At 42.6% G+C, this 21,016-nt stretch overlaps 1 protein-coding gene across 1 annotated transcript; it reads right to left on the bottom strand.

Moving 5' to 3' along the window:
* Positions 1 to 1,135: 1,135 nt before the first annotated feature.
* LOC139463510 (alpha-L-iduronidase-like) lies at positions 1,136 to 20,141 on the bottom strand. The gene is made up of 16 exons (XM_071244780.1): positions 20,052 to 20,141; positions 14,911 to 15,071; positions 13,694 to 13,837; positions 12,779 to 12,969; positions 11,170 to 11,265; positions 10,507 to 10,727; positions 9,128 to 9,228; positions 8,788 to 8,866; positions 8,181 to 8,427; positions 6,294 to 6,375; positions 4,741 to 4,844; positions 3,773 to 3,897; positions 3,072 to 3,206; positions 1,936 to 2,012; positions 1,472 to 1,596; positions 1,136 to 1,304 (listed from the first exon to the last, which is right to left on the bottom strand). The coding sequence occupies exons 2-16, from the start codon at positions 15,048 to 15,050 to the stop codon at positions 1,204 to 1,206; spliced, it is 1,968 nt and encodes a 655-aa protein (XP_071100881.1). The 5' UTR covers positions 15,051 to 15,071; positions 20,052 to 20,141; the 3' UTR covers positions 1,136 to 1,203.
* Positions 20,142 to 21,016: the final 875 nt, after the last annotated feature.

Genomic DNA, 21,016 nt, shown 5'->3' with positions numbered 1-21,016 from the left:
GTCCTGGTTGTCGTGTGAGCCGTCTGAAACAAGTGAGTGATTGAGTATGGTTTTACGCCGCTTTTATCTGAAACAAGGATCCGCTGATCACGATGTGTGGCCACCGGAATGAGATTCTGATTAAAATAATAAAATTGCATGCTTTTGTTTACAATCAGTAAATTTGATAGTAGAAAACGGCGGTGTGACCTGCATGTATAGTCGTCTGAATTGAACACCCACGGTGCTGCTCATGCTCAACCACTAGTTTTGCATGTGCACTTTTGCTGATTGCGGCGGCAGACAACATTCACTCACATCAGTTTAGTTTACATGGGGTCAGGATCTGCCTAAAGAGTGTCAGGAGTGCCCCAAGTATCATTCCGATACCTTCAATACGTCTCATTGTGAGAAGAATCTCGTGTATTCGTTGTTCCTGGAGGTTGTGTCTGTATAAGCAGAAGAATGCGCAGCATAACTACCAGCCCATCTGGCACAGTGAACGAACGTGACCGCCTCCGTGGTCTTGTGGTAGAGCGTCCGCCTGGAGAGCGGAAGGTCCGGGGTTCGATCTGGTTCGATTCCAGGCCGCGTCATACCGAAAGACGCTAAAAGATGGTACTTATTGTAACCCTGGCAATCGGCATTAAGGGGCTAAAGGACTGGTCGACTCGGAGTCAGTATACTGTGTCTGAGTGGGGTATGCATGTTAAACTGCGGCATGGTATCTCAGTAGGCAAGCATTATAAATCGTCATCCGTCCAGACAAGTCAACACACACACACACACACACACACACACACACACGTCGTTATATAAGTGCAATAATCTTGGACGCGACATTAAACCCCATTTCACCTCACCTCGCCTGTGTATGAACGTTCGTAGTAGCACCGCAATACTCCAGCTATATACGGATGGCAACTAACGGGATCGGGTGGTCAGGCTCGCTGACTTGGTTGATGCATGTCATCGAATCCCAATTGCGTGGATGCTCACGATGTCAATCACTGGATTGTCTGGTCCAGACCCGATTACTTACAGACTGACGTCATATAGGTGGAATATTGTTGATTGCGGCGTGAAGAAACAAACAAACGGACAACACACATACACAGCTATCTTTTATTTGTGCACGTACAACATACAGTCACATTTCATTACATGGTCTTATCTTCGTTATGCTACAGTAGTATAATTTGTATCCCAAATCTATCATTGATGTCACTTGTATATCTGTGTTTGTGAGTATGGCCCTGGTCTCTTGAAGTAGTCCACTGCCTTCACCCTGTAGCTGCCCGTCACCATCTTGTCGCCGATGTAGCCTGGAAACAACAGGTAAGACGGTCACGCAACATTTATATTAAACAACACTCACTCGTAACATGCTAAATTTGTGCAGGTAGGATTTAACATTACAAAAAAGGTTCACAATTAATGTTTCCCAGGTGTCTACCAATATTTCGAAATTTCGGACGCATCTTGAACCTACCCGTGGCAGGATTAGGTTGTGGAGCAATGACGACCGCCGTGACGATGGTGTCGTCCTCGTTGACCCTCTTAAACCCAGCTTCTGATCCGTCAGCAGAGTACTCCACGACGTACGTGAATATACATCTGTTGAAGGAAGGAACATATAAACAGAGCGGACATCGCCGAATAGATGTTCTGATGAAGAGATGATTAGACTTGATATGAATGTTTCCCCTGAATCTAAACCAGTTTTCATGAACCAATCTCATTGTACGAGAACCGTTGCACCACTAGACCATTGTGCAGAACCGCTACACCAGAAGACCATTGTGTCAGAACCGCTGCACCAGTAGACCATTGTGCCAGAACCGCTACAGCACTGGACCATTGTACCAGAACCGCTACAACACTAGACCATTGTGTCAGAACCGATACAGCACTAGACCATTGTGTCAGAACCGATACAGCACTAGAGTTACTTACTTGGTCTTGATGTTGTCATCAGACCAGACAACGAGAATCTGCCCCGATGTGATGTTGATGAAGCGGAGACCAGTTACCTGTGACAACACAGATAGGATAACATAAAGAGGATGATTCATAGATACTTGTCCTAACCACCACGTCTATTGGGTTATCGTTCTTGACCTTCCCATGTATTCACAGTCTAGAAAAACTGCAATTTGCCTCCTTTAAATTCATCAAGAATCCATGCCTAGCAAGACTAAACACGAGCATCAGGCTGAGGTGCTTGCCTGTGCTCAAAGTGCAGCGCAATAAGGTGCGCCTGGTGGTGCGTGTCATCAAGGCTGCTGAGGGGCTGTGAGGCAGCCTAGTGGTTAAATCGTTCACAAGCAACTCCGAAAGTTGGGTTCGATTTATGGGTATAATGTGTGAATACCCCGCTGGGTATTGCTGAAATATTGAGAAAAGTGGCGTAAAATCAGATAGAAAACTTTAACAATCACAGCCCACACACCTCTATCTCACTACCCATACACCTCTGACTCACAACCCACGCACCTCTGACTCACAACCCACGCACCTCTGACTCACAACACACGCACCTCTGACTCACAACACACGCACCTGTCTTACAACCCACGCACCTCTGACTCACAACACACGCACCTCTGACTCACAACACACGCACCTCTGACTCACAACACACGCACCTCTGACTCACAACCCACGCACCTGTCTTACAACCCAAGCACCTCTGACTCACAACACACGCATCTCTGACTCACAACACACGCACCTGTCTTACAACCCAAACACGTCCAACTCACAGCCCACGCACCTGTCTCACAATCTACGCATCTTTCTTATAACTCACGCACGCCGGACTCACTACAGATGCACCAGTCTTACAACCCGAGCACCTCTGACTCACAACAGACGCACCTGTCACACAACCCACGAACGTCCGACTCACAACACACGCACCTGTCTCACAACACACGCATCTCTGACTCACAACACACGCACCTGTCTCAAAACCTACGCACCTCTGACTCACAACCCACGCACCTCTGAATCACAGCACACGCACCTCTGAATCACAGCACACGCACCTCTGAATCACAACACACGCTCCGGTCTCACGACACACGCACCTGCTCCGGAGGGTATTTTGACTTGGCACACAGGTGCATCAGAAGCACGTTGTCTGTGAGGAGCTGGAACATGGGTGGAATCGGCACCTGGGAAACGTTAGCCGACACTGGGTAGGACGTCCACTTCACTGGACCCTGAATAAACACGTGGATATAAGTGGCGAGCTGCTCTCTTCAACGTTAGATTTGAGTGCAAATGGGCGTTATGCAGTTTCAACTTTAATGCCAATTTAAATGTGAGTTTGTTTTCGGGTTTGAGACTCAATGACGTCTGGTGTTCCAACATGCCCTCTGGGCTTATTCCGATACCAGACTGGTTCCAGTTTATGACGTTGCAATGTTGCTGCTTCTTTAAACTGTCGCCTTGAGCACCGTTCCACGAACCGATCTTGGCGCTATGACTGTCCTAACTCCCATGTTATTCCCATAGATTTACCATAGCCCATTTGGGGGGCGGGACTCCTTTTACACGTATTTGGTATATAGTGGGAACCCCCATCAGATCAATGACCTGCTCACACGACACACCCGATCTTTTATCGAGGAATTATCGCAAAGGTGTTGCTGCCCTCTTAACAACCTGGGCCCCGTGCCACAAAGCGATCGAAGCTCTAAGATGATCGTATATCCCATACGTTAACATAGACTTACGACTGTTGTAGCACTAAGATCGCTTTGTGTATAGGTGGCCCAGGTATTACCTGTTGTTGCCTGATGGACTTGAACTGTGAGACTGTAGGGAAGTCTGGGGCCTTGAACAGGCCTCCCCACACACCCATGGGGTCCCCCATGTCCCAGTTGACTCCGTACTGGACCATGAACAGCTCTGGAAACAAGGGGCACTTAGTGGTTCATAAACACATGCTCATAATAGTTGGACTCGTGCAATCGAGTCTGCTTTGGGCAGAGATTTCTGATGAACATGGAAAGGGTTTTGTCGCTTTTATTTACAGACAATTGTCTGCGTCCTTGACCACACCAATATCAGGCATATGCCATGTAAGATATTGTATTAAAGAGGTAGTTAGTATAGAAGACAGGATTGATTTTATCAAGCAAGGATATAGTAACAAGCATCTGTACAGAAATGTCGCCTTGAAGACAATTGCATATTAATCAGACCTTAGTTCTCGCTACCACTCAAAAAAGATCTGAGGACATCCCTTTACAGGTCAGGTCAGAATGACCTTTCGCGAATTTTGACTGACCAATGAAATGACAAAGGAGTCTACATTAGCCAATCAGAGAGAAGCTTTCTCAGCTTTACGGCACGAGTGACAAACTGGCGATTTCCATTCCAGACAACGCTTTGAAAATTATCCATCCAAAATCTAAAAACTATACTAACACAAAAAGATAGACGATGATGAATCATAGAGCCCGTAACTGTGGGATTGTATCGAAAAAAAATATTTGTCCCCGACAATACTTGAAAAGAATTATTAAGCTTCATATTGCTGGAAAAACAGAAATTGTCTGATTCTAAAATCACATTTGTTGCAATGTGGTTTTTAGAAAAAAATATTAGGCTCATAGTTGAGATTTAAAAAGTATCTGGTTCTGCAGATGTAGCTGAGAGATATAACGCCTAGAATTAGTGGACCTTACGCCTGATGTTTAGCTAAATGATACTTTTTTATCGGACAATTCGAAACATTGATATGCCTACCCTCTGTGCCCTGTGGAGGCCTGATTTTCCAGTCTACATTGAGAATACCCCAGTTACCATCGTCAACGTCGTTGTTATTGTAGATCAGCAGTGCACTCTGCCAGCTGTAGAGACGTGCGAGTCAAGACGTCAATGACGTGAGTAGAATATAGTAGAGTAGAGAAATCAAAACCTTCCATGTAAATAGTGACTTGGTGCCAATTGGCAATATCAGACATTCGTTGAATGACCCCTAGTATAGTCCATCATCCTAACTGTTGGGACACCATTTTTCTCGATTATCTTCAAATTAATTCAAATTGATGGAATCATATTAAGACTCATCGAAATGTTTGCCCGTGCTTTAATAGAAACTAATTTTTGAAATTTTCTTGAACACTTGTGAAAAGTTACCAATATAACTATCATTAAAAGTTGGCGTTTGTTTTGATGACAACATTCAAAGTGTAGGGGCAACTGAATTTTTGGATAGCCATTACTTGGAAGTTGACGGATGACAAAGTAGAGACAAGTTATGAATTATCTTTTACAATAGATAATGAAGTTGTTATCCATAAATTATTTCTTCTTTGTAGCAGCTAATGGAATGTCTAACAGGACATGTAAGCAAGTAATTCTCGTGCATGACTTGAGGTCACACTTGCAATGGGTAGCATGTTTATGTCGACATCTTAAGGGAGCGCCTCAAAAGTAAAGAAACACTTACTGCCTCATCGGCATTTTGGATCGACGTTTCAACCTTATTTAAGTAAATCATTAATCAGAGCTCTATCCCTTTGTCATAATTTACGCGCATGATGTTAAATTGTCTGAGATCATATGAGATATATAGCTGCAGTGTTATTAACCTAAAGTTGCTTAAACGGATTTTAATCGAGAAAAGCTTCCAATAATCATTTGCTGAATGGGCAGTTTAAAATTCCACAATCTAATATAGTGTTCTATTTACGAGGATTCGCGATGTGTGTAGTGATCAAGGCATTGTTTGGATGTGTGCCCCGTAGGGTACCCGTCTGAACTGTTGTGGTCTGCCCGTACATTACCCGTCTGAACAGTTGTGGTCTGCCTGTACAGTACCTGTCTGAACTGTTTTGGTTTGCCCGTACAGCACCTGTCTGAACTGTTGTGGTCTGCCTGTACAGTACCCGTCTGAACTGTTGTGGTCTGCCCGTACAGTACCTGTCTGAACTGTTGTGGTCTGCCTGTACAGTACCTGTCTGAATTGTTGTGGTCTGTCCGTACAGTACATGTCTGAACTGTTGTGGCCTGCCCGTACACTACCTGTCTGAACTATTGTGGTCTGCCCGTACACTACCTGTCTGAACTGTTGTGGTCTGCCCGTACAGTACCTGTCTGAACTGTTGTGGTCTGCCCGTACACTACCTGTCTGAACTGTTGTGGTCTGCCTGTACAGTACCTGTCTGAATTGTTGTGGTCTGTCCGTACAGTACCTGTCTGAACTGTTGTGGCCTGCCCGTACAGTACCTGTCTGAACTGTTGTGGTCTGCCCGTACACTACCTGTCTGAACTGTTGTGGTCTGCCCGTACAGTACCTGTCTGAACTGTTGTGGTCTGCTGGCGGCTGGTGGAGGGACGCCAGGCCGCACACGGACGCCAGTGTCACACAGGAAGAGCCTCCAACAGATATAGCAGTAAGTCAGTGATCGTGAGTGTTAATTTATGCCGCACTCAGCAATATTCAAGCCATATCAGCCGGGAAGTAAATTGTAGCATGACGCACTATCTCCCAAATTCGGCTCCATGACGCAGTCACACGTCACACGATGTGACACCCGATCCTCAGGCATCAGGTACTGGCGTCTTAAGGTGACTACTTAATGCGTACGCTTAGGTTTGTTGTTTACGCCTCACTCTGCACTATTCCAGCCATATAAGGGCGGCCTGTAAATATTCAAATATGGCAACACAACTCAGTGATTGATATTATCAGGTTAAAGGGCATCGCAAATGTATTAGAAAATGGTAACAGATAGAAACAAACCAAACCGGTGACAACTGCAATGATGTAGTTGCATATATATATATATATATATATATATATATATATATATATATATATATATATATATATATATATATATATATATATATATATATTAATAGAGAAAGGGCATTTTACATTTATCATCAGAATGTTTCGGACATTTCATATTTGTCGTAGGATTGTTTCCACATTTTTGGCGATTAGTTAATGAATCATGAATGAGGTAGGATACTTTTCATTTGTAGAGTCAGGAAATGAGTTACAAAATAGAGAGATTATCAATCTGGCACGTAGGCTTCGGTATTTTTCCGATTACGACACACATGAGTTCATGGTCAGATCTAATGTTTAACGAATCAAAAATGTGACAAAGAAGGGTTAGACTCGACCACTTCAAAAAGATACGTTCAGCACTAGTAGTGGTGCGCGGTTTTGGAAGTGACAGTGAGGCAGATGGATACTAGGCTGTTTGTCCAGTCTGTGATGAGTCTAGCCTGTAGCAGTTGTATTTGAAGATGGACTGGTGCGTTATTAAAAGTATGTGAGTATAACCTATGTTTTGTGTTTACTCCTGGTGAGTGCAAGGGCCGGTACATGAATGCTGATAGAGACAGTTGGGAGTAAGAGTCGATATACCAATCACTCCTTGACTAAGACGACCCTATTCTGGCCAAGCGAGTTGCCAAGTCATGGCTTGCCTTGCATATGACGACACGGAACGACAATAAACTGCAACAATATTATGACCAACGATCCACGTCATCCGTACGATAACCCTTAAGTCCCCGAGCCTGACCATCTGATACATAAAGACATATCTTGTGACAAACACGCAGGTAGGTTGCTCGGGACTCAGTCTAGCCCGGACTCGGATCCATTAGGTGATGTACCAGGCACCTCAGCTGAAGGCTGACCTATTGAATATTCATTTCCTCCACATACCCCCCAATACCCTGAACTGTCACCAGAGAGAGTGATTGAGTTTTAACCAATTTAACAGCAATACCATGCCAACGATCACTGGTAAGGAAATGGCAAACGAAGAAATCTTTTTAAAATTATATTATTCATTTAAATTATCACTGACGATATAAGCTGATCCCGATCATTTTTAAACAAAGCGTATGTACTTCTACCTTCTCTCCCGCGATATTTATTGCCATGTTTCAAATCAAATAGAGCTGATAGATCTTTTATTTTATCCAGTTTCCGTCTCTGCACTGTTTTAGTTCTCTTTGCTTGCCATATCATTGAATGTGTACAATCTGTCAGTACTTCCATAAGATATGCATAAAGAATTCCTGGCGGGTAATAAGTATTGTCCTTGGCATTGTCACATGTGGATCTAAAGCCACAACCATCACCATTGTTTTTCAGTATCACATCCTCACAACAGCAGATACTTATGCAATGTCTTTTAACTTTTTATACTCACCTCCGCTGTCTAAACTAACTTGTTGGTCGCCTAGCAACGACAGCATTGCCATTGCAGCATAGACTGGTTTCCTGACAAAGGCCACGTGAGCTGGACTGGTGTTATTCATTTGAAACCTTGCTAGTAGAGTGCGCTGTGTAAACTGGTTTGGGTAATAACTTAGGAAGCCGTTATCGTTGCTTAGCAACTGGTAATTAATATTACCAGTTTGGTTACGTATGATGATATTTTGATGTTGTGCTATAACCTGAAATGAACATTTGCAATAAAAAAAACTCTATTAAATTAATTAAACGTTTTAAACACTTTTTGTAATATCTGGCCTGAACAGAAACAATTAATCGATCATTATATACGACTCAAAAGAAGGTAAAGAACACCTGATTCTTTCATATTACCATATTTAATTTGTCACGCCATGACAGATAAAATATAGTAATATGAAAGAATCTGGTGTTTTTTAACTTCTTCTGAGTAGTAACACACAAAGAATAAAGAAAACAACATGAACATTGCGATTATAGTGATTCGGTAGAGATGTTTATAATTTATGTATATGATTATGTTTGATGCTGATAAATTTCCTAATAGTTTCAGCAATCGTTACCTTGGCAACAAATGCAGCATACCTGGACGTTCCCCGCCACTGTTCCGGTTTACTCCAACCCGCGAGGGGGTCAGCCTCGCTGTGAAGTAGGAAATATAAACAGTATGTAGTGTCATCCCCACAGCCCAGGTTTATCTAACACATCTCACATAGAATAACAGTAGCCATGTAGCTTCACAATAGTGTTGATGAAGACACTTCCCTAATACTAAGTCTAACTTGCTTCCATGGAAATCCAAAAAGTTAAAAGTTTCAAAATGACATCCACAAAGGTCGACATTTCACGAACAAATTGGGTACCAGCTTTTACCATCAGTCGAGACAAATTAAGAATCCTCACTCGTTAAAGAAAGGCTTGTTGGCCAGGCCAGGGTATTGCTTCCGGAGGACGGCGACGGAATGAACCTCAGCGTTTGTGATGTTGGCAGCGTGAGAGTCTCCCTGGAAGTGACAGACACAAAAAACAAATACACAATACAAGGCACAAGTATAGCAACATGTAGCATTGTTAAACACCAACAAATACACAATACAAGGCACAAGTATAGCAACATGTAGCATTGTCAAACACCAACAAATACACAATACAAGGCACAAGTATAGCAACATGTAGCATTGTTAAACACCAACAAATACACAATACAAGACACAAGTATAGCAACATGTAGCATTGTTAAACACCAACAAATACACAATACAAGGCACAAGTATAGCAACATGTAGCATTGTTAAACACCAACAAATACACAATACAAGACACAAGTATAGCAACATGTAGCATTGTTAAACACCAACAAATACACAATACAAGGCACAAGTATAGCAACATGTAGCATTGTTAAACACCAACAAATACACAATACAAGACACAAGTATAGCAACATGTAGCATTGTTAAACACCAACAAATACACAATACAAGACACAAGTATAGCAACATGTAGCATTGTTAAACACCAACAAATACACAATACAAGGCACAAGTATAGCAACATGTAGCATTGTTAAACACCAACAAATACACAATACAAGACACAAGTATAGCAACATGTAGCATTGTTAAACACCAACAAATACACAATACAAGACACAAGTATAGCAACATGTAGCATTGTTAAACACCAACAAATACACAATACAAGGCACAAGTATAGCAACATGTAGCATTGTTAAACACCAACAAATACACAATACAAGCCACAAGTATAGCAACATGTAGCATTGTTAAACACCAACAAATACACAATACAAGACACACTCAGCAAATATTCCTCCTGTACGAGGGCGGTCTGTCAAAACTCTTACTTTATTCACAAGAAATCTCTGCCAAAAGCAGATTCGATTACGACTGTATCATGAGCATGCGTTCATGAATTACGATCAAATAGTGATGATACCAAGTGTTCGCGAAAACGAATCCGGAGAGACAACAAAAGGCTACCAAAAAATATCAGTGGACTGCAGTGAAGTCCAGGAATCTTGTATTCGAATCCACGAATGCGGTCCTTCTTGCACAGCAAAGGGATGCAACTCTGCACAACAGTTTGCGACATATCTTGTACCAGACAGCTAATGAATCCGTCCTATCAAAACACATCACACCTGGGCCCCGTCCACAAAGCGATCGTAGCGCTAAGATGATCGTAACTCCAAAACAATAACATAGACTTACGACAGACTTAGCGCTAAGATCGCTTTGTGGAACGGGGCCCAGACCTACCTTCCTGTGTAGGGAGATGAAGTCGATCCTCACCCCCTTCTCCCCCGTAAAGTAGTTTCTTCCACTGATCACGTGGTCTAGCAATTTTTCCGCATACTTCTTATTGGACCTCGGGGTCCCGCTCGTTATGGAGTTGCGGGAGGAGCCAGGGCCACCCAGTATCAGGGAGGGGTCAGCTGCCTTCAGACCCTCAGAGCATGCGTCGTAATAATTCAGAAAGCCTGCACATCATGGATTATTATTAGGATATAATCCATGTGACTTAAAACCTTCATACTGGTACAATTCACTTCCTTTCATATGTGACTAAAATCTGAATAAACTAAAATAATAAATATTATGAAAGGCTGAAACACATTTTATATGGCACAGGAGATATAAACCATAATACTCGATAAACTTTGTTAATAAATAAAACGTGACAGATACAAGAAATCTTCTTTGCACAACGTCTTTTTGTTTTGTATAACGCTGATCTCAGCAATATTCCAGCTATATGAGGGCGGTCTGTAAATAATCCAGTCTCGACCAGATAATCCAATGGCCACCCGATCTCGTTAGTCGCCTCTTACAAGTATATCGCCTTTTACGGCATTGGTTGCTGAAGACCTATACTAACCTGGATCGCCATTGCGTCGGTAATTATTCAACTGAAATGTGTACCTTGTACAGTGAATTTGAGATTATCAAAGTCCCCGGAGTCAGGTTCGTTCCAAGTCTCCCAGTTCCAGGTCTTCACGTAGTCCAGCCCATACTTACCTGCAACATCATGTGACAACCGTCACTTCCTTGTATCGCCATACAAGTCAACTACATCAATGATGGCAGGCACTACCATAAATATCCTAATCTGTGTGAATTACACTTGGTGGCAACTGCGCCTTGTGAGTAAGGGGCGGGCTATTTGATATTGGGGAGGGAGGGAGAATGAGATGGTGGGGTTTGGGGTAAAACCACGTTGTTGTTTTCTTTATTTTCAGAGGCTGAAAAAAATTCATTAAAGGAAGCTGACATTTTGTTACAAGTCACATTTCAAATTCGACAGGTGGAAAGAATATTAAAATTTTCTCACTGTTCACTAAAACAGCACAGATGTATGTGATTTCATAACAGTACATTGAAAATAGCAGAATAAGCAATTTATATTATATAAGACCATTGCTGATAACACCATGTGTTGGAAAAGCCAGGTGTGCAATTTTCTTCAGATTGGTCCACCTGACATGCTTGTACTCACAACTGCTCGAGGAATGTACTTTTCCGTTCCTAAGACTGGATGGATATAAATAGCATAACTATTGACGTAAACCAAACTGAAATTTGGACACATTGGGCCCAAACCCCTAATAGTGTTATAAAATGGTTGAGAATCCACCACAAACACATCAATTTGCTGAGTAATGAACATGCTGCAGTAACCAGATCAATGGAACTTGAGTTTGAAGTGAAGTTTTGTCTGCACTTATAGCATGCCAACCTACAAAGGTGAACGATATTCTGTTTATTCACACAGAGCAACGCATGAGCATGTCACAAGGAGTTTTGGCTGTAGATGAATGATAGTCACCAGGTGCATGTCCTGATTCAGTTATATTGGACAGAAGAGATACAGGCATAGGAGTTACAGACCTCCTGTCACCACCACCCAGGAATCTTTACATGCGTATCCTCCATCTGAGCTCAGACAGTCATACTGTCAGTCGCTGGACAGTGTCCAGAAAAAAAACTGCGTCGGTACAATATCAGTGCTTGCAGACCACTCTGAGACGTAACGCTGACACTGCAACACTGGTAGATCAGAAACTAGCAAAGAGTCACAGGAGAATGTAGATTCTAGCTTTTCCTAGCAGATGGAAGAATGTGTGTCAACCTCCGACGAGTAGAACATTGTTGCATTTAAGATGTCGAACGAACCGTTGGAGAACTGACAGTAGAGCATCCGTAGCCTGTCAATGTGACATCATTAGTCCTGCAATGCGGCATCTTTAATCCTGTCAGATCTGGTGATTTTTAAGGAAACTTCACTGGACAGCATATGTTTGATCAATCTCTCTAACCTGTTGCACTACTGTTCTTGCAACAGAACCCTGTTTCAAAAGGGTAACACAAGACCCCATACAACATCTTGCCTTGGACAGCACAATCACCACCTACACCTACACCTACACCTACACCTACACCTTGACACCTACAGAACCTACAGAACCTAGAACCTTGCACTCGCTGGCCGAGAACACCTTGGGTTGGCTTCAGAGAGTGACCCGGGACTTACTGATGTATCTCTGTGCTGTGGCCTGCACCATGTCCCGCCACATGTACACCTGGGCCTTGTGTTCCAGGTCAGTGTACAGGTTGGATGGGTTCCCCATGATCTCAAACCCTGGCTTCAGGCCGTTCACATACAGCAGGTCCATCAGACTGTCAAGATCAGTGAAGTCGTAGGTTGCGTTGCCATTGTTGACGCTATACATATATGCATTGGTATTAATTCAAGAAGGACCGATAATCAGTTATTGCGAATTTCAAGTATATTATCTATATTACCCAAATCAAACAAAAAAATAATTGAATTTCATAAGCTCAATTGTCTAATGATGGAAAGACGTCACACAACAATGGAACGAGCTAATCACTCACGGCGTCCAAGATGTCCGGGTATAAACTATAAAAACCACTGACTGACACCCTTGATTATCCAGCGTATAATATCTCCTATCTCTTATGATAAATACCCTGGAAACATTCGCCATCATGGCTTCCTTCAGAGCTCCATTCAAATTGATAAGAGTAGCCGAGCAAGAGGAAGTCTGTGTGACTTAGTGATGATGGGGATGGAGATGGTTATGACGACACGTCCGATACGGAGATGTGATGGAGAAATTGGTCAAGGGTATTTACACATATAGAAAGGATATAAAATATGAGGTAAAATCGGGAAAGGGTCACAACTGACAAGAGTGTTTCCTTTCAACGCAACAAACATGACGTTTTCGGTCTGGCTTTTCGGAAGAATTATGTCTTTATAATTTTCATACAAAAAGTATCAAACACGACAAAGGTGTACACTGAGTTAGCTAATATCAGAGTTCGATTCTTACATGAATGTTTGAACGGGAATTATTTTATTTTTTATTTTTCAGCTTCACTTTGTCACGCATAAGATATTTATCGCACCCCACTGACTGACCTCGTGACCTTGATGAGCTCGAGTAGCCAGTGTATCCGGACCTGTTCTATCCCTCTGTGAGGCATGGCGCCGATGTAGGCCAGGTTCTGTTGCATGTCGGGACTGAGGTCAAACTTGGCGGCATCAGAATGTGGAAGTGGGGGGCTTAAACCAAAATGTGAAAAAACATCTTAAAGTGTTGTCAATTAAATTATTTGCAGGAGACCATGTTTCCCTGGTTGATTTTAGAGTTTCACAGGAAACGTTTCTTCAAAATATGAGTGTTATAAAGTCAAAAGGGTTAGTAAAAAGGTTAGTTGTAAGCCATTAAAACATGTCATATTTTCACATCAATTTTTCTTTCTTTTAAAAAATTTCAACCTCAAAAATTGACTTTGACATGTCAATGAGTTAAGCAGAAACTATTACCGTTATTATTCCAAAGGGCATGTCTCAGTGTCAAACACAGCACTAACAACAACGGCACGACCTAGGCTGGAAATGAACGCCAAGTCCTTAATACAGAAATATCTAGTGAGTGAGTGAGTTGGGTTCAACGCTTCTTTGAACATTATTTCAGTTTATCACAGCGTGTAAGGTTGATGTGGGAGGAAAGCACAGTGATGCAACTTAAAATAGTTAACCACTTTGGTGAAACCCACGAACACGGAAATGGTGCTAACAAACCAAATAACATAACACCTTGGTGAACCGGGATTCGACCGCACGATAATTGGTTTCTGTCTTGCGTAAGGGACGCAATTCTGAAAAACGACGCCTTTGACGACGAGGTCACTCAAACAAATAAACATCTCGAGACCAAGTTTCCGTGATGTGTTGTACAGCGGAAGAAAGTATGGAGATTTCGGGAGCAATGCACACTTTGCAAGATGTTCTATCAACAATATATATGTTGTAAGCGAGTAATTGTACAGCTACATGTATATCATTACCACACACCAACATTTGTCATCAAACTAATTCTATGTAATTGTACAAAATTCTGACTCGCCTAAGAGACACAACACTTTGACGACTAGGCCACTCAAAGAAATACTTAGAGAGAAAGGTGCCGTAACGTAGTAGAAGAAAGTAAAACAACAGGCATTTGGGAGCAATGTAGGCTTTTCAAGATGTTCTCTCAACAATATATAGTATAGGCAGGTTATGGTACCATTAACGCACATCAATATTTCTCATTAAACTAGTTCTATGGAATCATACCAAATTCCGCTCACCAAAACCCGGTACTTTTCCAGAAATGATTCAGATCTCCGATGACGTCCCAGGAATTGAGGGTGAAGCCGTAGTTGCCTTGTCCCCAGGAATTCTGGCCAAACAGTGACAGTAGGAAGGAAATAATGGTCCACAGCATCATGGTCTGCAGTATCACCTACAGCTGCCGCAAACAGACCACATCATATACAGGTGGCCCAGGTGTTTACACACAGCACAAGGTCAGGTATGTCCGTCGTGTACCGTTATCTAGCTAATTATGTCAGCTGAACTGATAGCCGACCCGACCTGGTTGATGGCGAGGCTCTACAATCTTACGTGTTTTAGTGGTTATGCAAGTTTATTAAAGGATTCCTCAAAGTTTGTATATTGCACTGTAGATTGGATATACTCATCTATGTTTGTCCTTTCAAAGGCTGGCCCTCATCTGGCCTATACCTTACATCGCCTACACCTCATGTGGCCTTCACTAAATACAAATGGTTACTTCCACACCCCTGTTGTGTAGAATGGTATTGTCCATTAACCCATTAATGATTTCATTCATTAATATGAATTAATGACCTGAGTACATGGGCCTTTGAACTAATCCAATGTTTTCATAGTGGTATCTGATCCTTGAGTTTGTTTGGACTGTTTATGCAGGATTACTGTTATAATCCACTTTGATCATGTAACAAGACTACTCATCTCAAAAGTTTTGTAAGTGTGTATACATTACCATACCTGATATAATCCAATCTGAGCATTTTAACAGGTCTACTCATCTCCAAATTTCTGTAAGCGTATATAAAATTTATATACCTTAGTAAGTGCTTTGATCAACGAAATAGCTTTCACAATGTTAACAGGATCACCTTATGTCCAATGCCCTAGCTTGTGGCTGCAGGTGTACACTATCCAATGCCTTGTGGATGGCAAGATGTTCCCAGTCGCCTTTTCCCTACTCCCAAACAAGATCAAGCAGACCTATGTCCGACTGTTCACCTTGCTGAAGGATGTTGTTGGCGCAAGGACTGGTTTAGAACTCTCTCCAGACATCATCCAGAAGCAGTTGTCATCAGTGCCATCAGCGATGTCTTCCCAGCAAGTTCCGTCAGAGGATGTTTTTTCCACTACGCCCAGGCTCTGTGGAGACAAGTTGTGGACAGAGGCCTGGCCCGAGACTACACCGACAACCCAGCAGTGCAGACCCACATCAGAAGAGCTGCAGCGTTACCGCTTCTACCCCTAGCTGAAGTCCAAGATTCAGATGACTGAAGTGATGGAGCAAGGACCAGATGGGCAGCAGATCACAAGGTTCAACGACTACGTCACCAGCACATGGGTGGACTTCAATGCCACGTTCCCTCGAGCCCTGTGGAATCAACACGAGAACACCGATCCACGCTCCAACAACCATCTTGAAGGTTTCCACAACAGCCTGAAGAAGAGAATGCCGAGAACCCATCCCAACATCTTCCAGTTTGTCAAAGAACTCAAGTAGATCGAGAAGGCAGATTGGACTGGGTGGTGCCATGAGACCTCGTGCTCGTGTTGACAGAGACCGAGATGCAAGGATCGAGAGACTGAAGCAGCAGCTTGCTTCTGGCAGAAGATCAGCGATCCAGTTTCTGGATGCAGTTGGACATTTCATCAAATTACAGTAATTTTGCAAGTAATGATGTAGTGCTAATGTTATAAAACATGAAGATGATGGATATAAATGTACAGTGCTATGATAATACATGTGTATTAATTTATGATATTTGATGTTGTGATAACATTTGAGTTGCCAAGATGATCTCATATACAAAATGAAATTACAGTATCAAAAGTCATTCACATTCTTTGTTATCCTTTTACTTAAGGGATAAGAGTACAAGTGTGATGTGAAATTTGTTTTGATAGTAGTGTAGGCGATATGAGGTGTAGGCCAGATGAGGCCCTTTCAAACTCTAAGAGAAAATGAGATACACGTAAATGTGACCACGTGATGATCTTTCCACTGATATTTGAGTATAGCGTATAAATATTACGGTGTCGTATTCGCGTGCTTAGGTATTTGTATTGCTGATTATGGCGTGTGGTTACTCAACTGACTTACAAAAGAAAGTATACGTCTATGTCTGATGGTGGTAAAAATGAAACAAAGTCAGCCACAACTTCCTGTATGTGATACGGGAATCAAAGTTGTGTTTTCGACCTTAGGGTTGCAGTGTTTCGGCGACTGTTTTCAGCTTAGTAACGTTTTGATAATATTTAGGTCAAATCCGATTATCAAGTGTATGCTTTCTTTTGGCCGACCATTTGCACGTTCGTTTAGTGCGTACATCGAGATTTGCACAGCTCTTCAGCGACCCAGTGTCATCGTATCCCAATTGCATAGATCGATGCTCATGATATCAATCACTGGATTGTCTGGTCCAGACTCAGTCATTTACAGACCGCCTTCATATAGATGGAATATTGCTGAGTGCGGCGTTAAACAACAAACAAACAAGACATCGAGATTTGCAAGGACCGCTGTACGCATCAGAGTTCATCATTGGTACGTAACTCGGACTTCGTATAGAACTATATGCAGCGAGTGTGTACCCACGGTGTGTGTGGATGTGTTAGATTTCAGGCAGGATATCTCTCCATTACTCCCTGGTTGTCGTGCGAGCCGTCTGAAACAAGGATCCACTGGTCACGACGTGTTGCGACCGGAATGAGATTCGGATTAAAATAATAAAATTGCATGTTTTGTTTACAATACATTTATTTGAGTTGGATAGTAGGAAACGGAGGTGTCATCATGTGTATTCGTTTGACGCTGGGCGCCGCTCCTGCTATCAACCACTAGCTTGGCAGGTGCACTATTGCTGACTACGGCGGCAAACAAAATTCTTTCACATCAGTTATGTTTACATTAGGTCAGTAACTGCCTAAGTGTGTCGAGCATGCGCCAAGTTCCCTTCCGTTACGCCAATACGTCTCATTGTGAGTAGAATCTCGTGTATCTCAGCTCATCTGACACAGTGTCTATCTACCAGCCCATCTGACACAGTGTATATCTACCAGCCCATCTGACACAGTGTATATCTACCAGCCCATCTGACACAGTGTATATCTACCAGCCCATCTGACACAGTGTATATCTACCAGCCCATCTGACACAGTGTATATCTACCAGCCCATCTGACACAGTGTATATCTACCAGCCCATCTGACACAGTGTATATCTACCAGCCCATCTGACACAGTGTATATCTACCAGCCCATCTGACACAGTGTATATCTACCAGCCCATCTGACACAGTGTATATCTACCAGCCCATCTGACACAGTGTATATCTACCAGCCCATCTGACACAGTGTATATCTACCAGCCCATCTGACACAGTGTATATCTACCAGGCCATCTGACACAGTGTATATCTACCAGGCCATCTGACACAGTGTATATCTACCAGCCCATCTGACACAGTGTATATCTACCAGCCCATCTGACACAGTGTATATCTACCAGGCCATCTGACACAGTGTATATCTACCAGGCCATCTGACACAGTGTATATCTACCAGCCCATCTGACACAGTGTATATCTACCAGCCCATCTGACACAGTGTATATCTACCAGGCCATCTGACACAGTGTATATCTACCAGCCCATCTGACACAGTGTATATCTACCAGCCCATCTGACACAGTGTATATCTACCAGGCCATCTGACACAGTGTATATCTACCAGGCCATCTGACACAGTGTATATCTACCAGGCCATCTGACACAGTGTATATCTACCAGCCCATCTGACACAGTGTATATCTACCAGCCCATCTGACACAGTGTATATCTACCAGGCCATCTGACACAGTGTATATCTACCAGGCCATCTGACACAGTGTATATCTACCAGGCCATCTGACACAGTGTATATCTACCAGCCCATCTGACACAGTGTATATCTACCAGCCCATCTGACACAGTGTATGAAGGTACTGGGTAGTACGAGGGAATACCTTTTAGTCATGAACTAGATGACTGGATTCAGTCAGTTGTCCATCATGTCTCGACCACTTAACTATGATGTGTTTATCATATACAGATGGTGTTCGCATAGTAGCACCGCAATACTCCAGCTATATACGGATGGTGTTCACGTAGTAGCACCGCAATATTCCAGCTATATACGGATGGTGTTCACGTAGTACCACCGCAATATTCATGCTATATACGGATGGTGTTCACGTAGTAGCACCGCAATATTCATGCTACATACAGATAGTGTTCGCGTAGTAGCACCGCAATACTCAAGCTATATACGGATGGTGTTCGCGTAGTACCACCGCAATATTCATGCTACATGTATATACGGATGGTGTTCGCAAAGTAGCACGCAATATTCATGCTATATACGGATGGTGTTCGCGCAGTAGCACCGCAATATTCATGCTATATACGGATGGTGTTCGCGTAGTAGCACCGCAATATTCCAGCTATATACGTAAGTGTTCACGTCATCACACTGCAATATTCCAGCCATACACTAATGCTGTTCACGTAGTAGCACCGCAATATTCCAGCTATATACGTAAGTGTTCACGTCGTCACACTGCAGTATTCCAGCCATACACTAATGGTGTTCACGTAGTAGCACCGCAATATTCCAGCTATATACGTAAGTGTTCACGTCGTCACACTGCAATATTCCAGCCATATACCAATGGTGTTCACGTAGTAGCACCGCAATATTCCAGCTATATACGTAAGTGTTCACGTCGTCACACTGCAATATTCCAGCTATATATGTTTGATGGGGAAGTCGAGTCTACTCCAAACAAACCAGTGACTGGTAATATGATGAACGTCCCTCCGGGCGGGATACAATGACATACAATCGGGGAAGTCATCACCCGGCCCCTCCCACGACAAGAGTGAGTGAGTATGGTTTTACGCCTTGCTTAGCAATATTCCAGCAATATCGCGGTGGGGGACACCGAAAATGGGCTTCACACATTGTACCCATGTGGGGAAACGAACCCGGGTCGTCAGCGTGACGAGTGAACTCTTTAACCACTAGGCTACCCCATCCCAGTGCCCCACAACGACAAGAATGGAGCAGTGGTGGTGGTAGTAGTAGTAGTAGTAGTAGTAGTAGTAGTAGTAAGTCTTACCTTTAAGACCAAGACTAACAGATGGCTGATTGGTGCAGCATTCATGCCCTAAAAATGATATCTTGTTGGGGTCAGTTCAGTCTGAATCTATGCTACATTTCTATAAGTGTAATGACAAGGGCGTGTATTTTAATGGAACAACAAGAACCACACCAAACAAAGTGCAGATCCATTAGCTGTAGTTACCACTGTTTCTAACTACGTCCGGCTCAAGTGTTCCCGGTGTACACACAAGTACGTCCCACGTGACAGGGAAGTGGCACAGTGTGGCTACTTCTTGGTCAGGTCATCATGATCGAGACCACGCGACACTCATGAGTCACGTGATGCTAACTGTACACGTCACTGGCATCACTGCTTCTCCGCAGCGGTCCACCTTTCTCTATCTTTTATAAACCTGCTGTGACGTCTTCTCACTGTTCTCAAAGCTGTTTGAATCTCAAAATCGGAGAAGATACGATTTAACATCCCGGGAATGCTATCTTGTCATAAACTGTTCTTAAAATATTTTCCGCCGCTGAAGCTCGAACCCTTACGATTCGCTAATGATTCTCAGATCGCCATTGCTTTCATCAGTGGGGCCTAAGGAATAGTGGGAAATAATCTGAAGTCATACTTTGGAATGTAAGTTATTATTTCTGGTAGTGTGTGTAAAATATGTTTCAGAGTTTGATGATGGAAATAAATCACAGACTCTGTATGATTGTTACATAAAGAAGACAAACCCCTTGAAATATTCATTCATTTATGTGTGCAATTCGTCAAAAGGTATAACATATATAAACCATAAAGAATATCAAAATAATACAGATTTAAAAATATAAGCAATAGATGCGTATCAAAATTGCTCAACACTTAACTCTAAATATAGTGTAAATATCACAAAACAAATGTTAAAATTGTGTAATAAAACACTACAAACCGTGCTATAAAAAGACAACAAAATACAATAGCCACTGATTCCA

This window comes from Haliotis cracherodii, unplaced genomic scaffold (assembly GCF_022045235.1).
Source record: "Haliotis cracherodii isolate W230 unplaced genomic scaffold, xgHalCrac1.p SCAF_16, whole genome shotgun sequence".
Lineage (NCBI taxonomy): Eukaryota > Metazoa > Mollusca > Gastropoda > Lepetellida > Haliotidae > Haliotis > Haliotis cracherodii.
The sequence above is the reverse complement of the archived record's forward strand: the minus strand, read 5'-3'. Positions and strand labels throughout refer to the sequence as shown.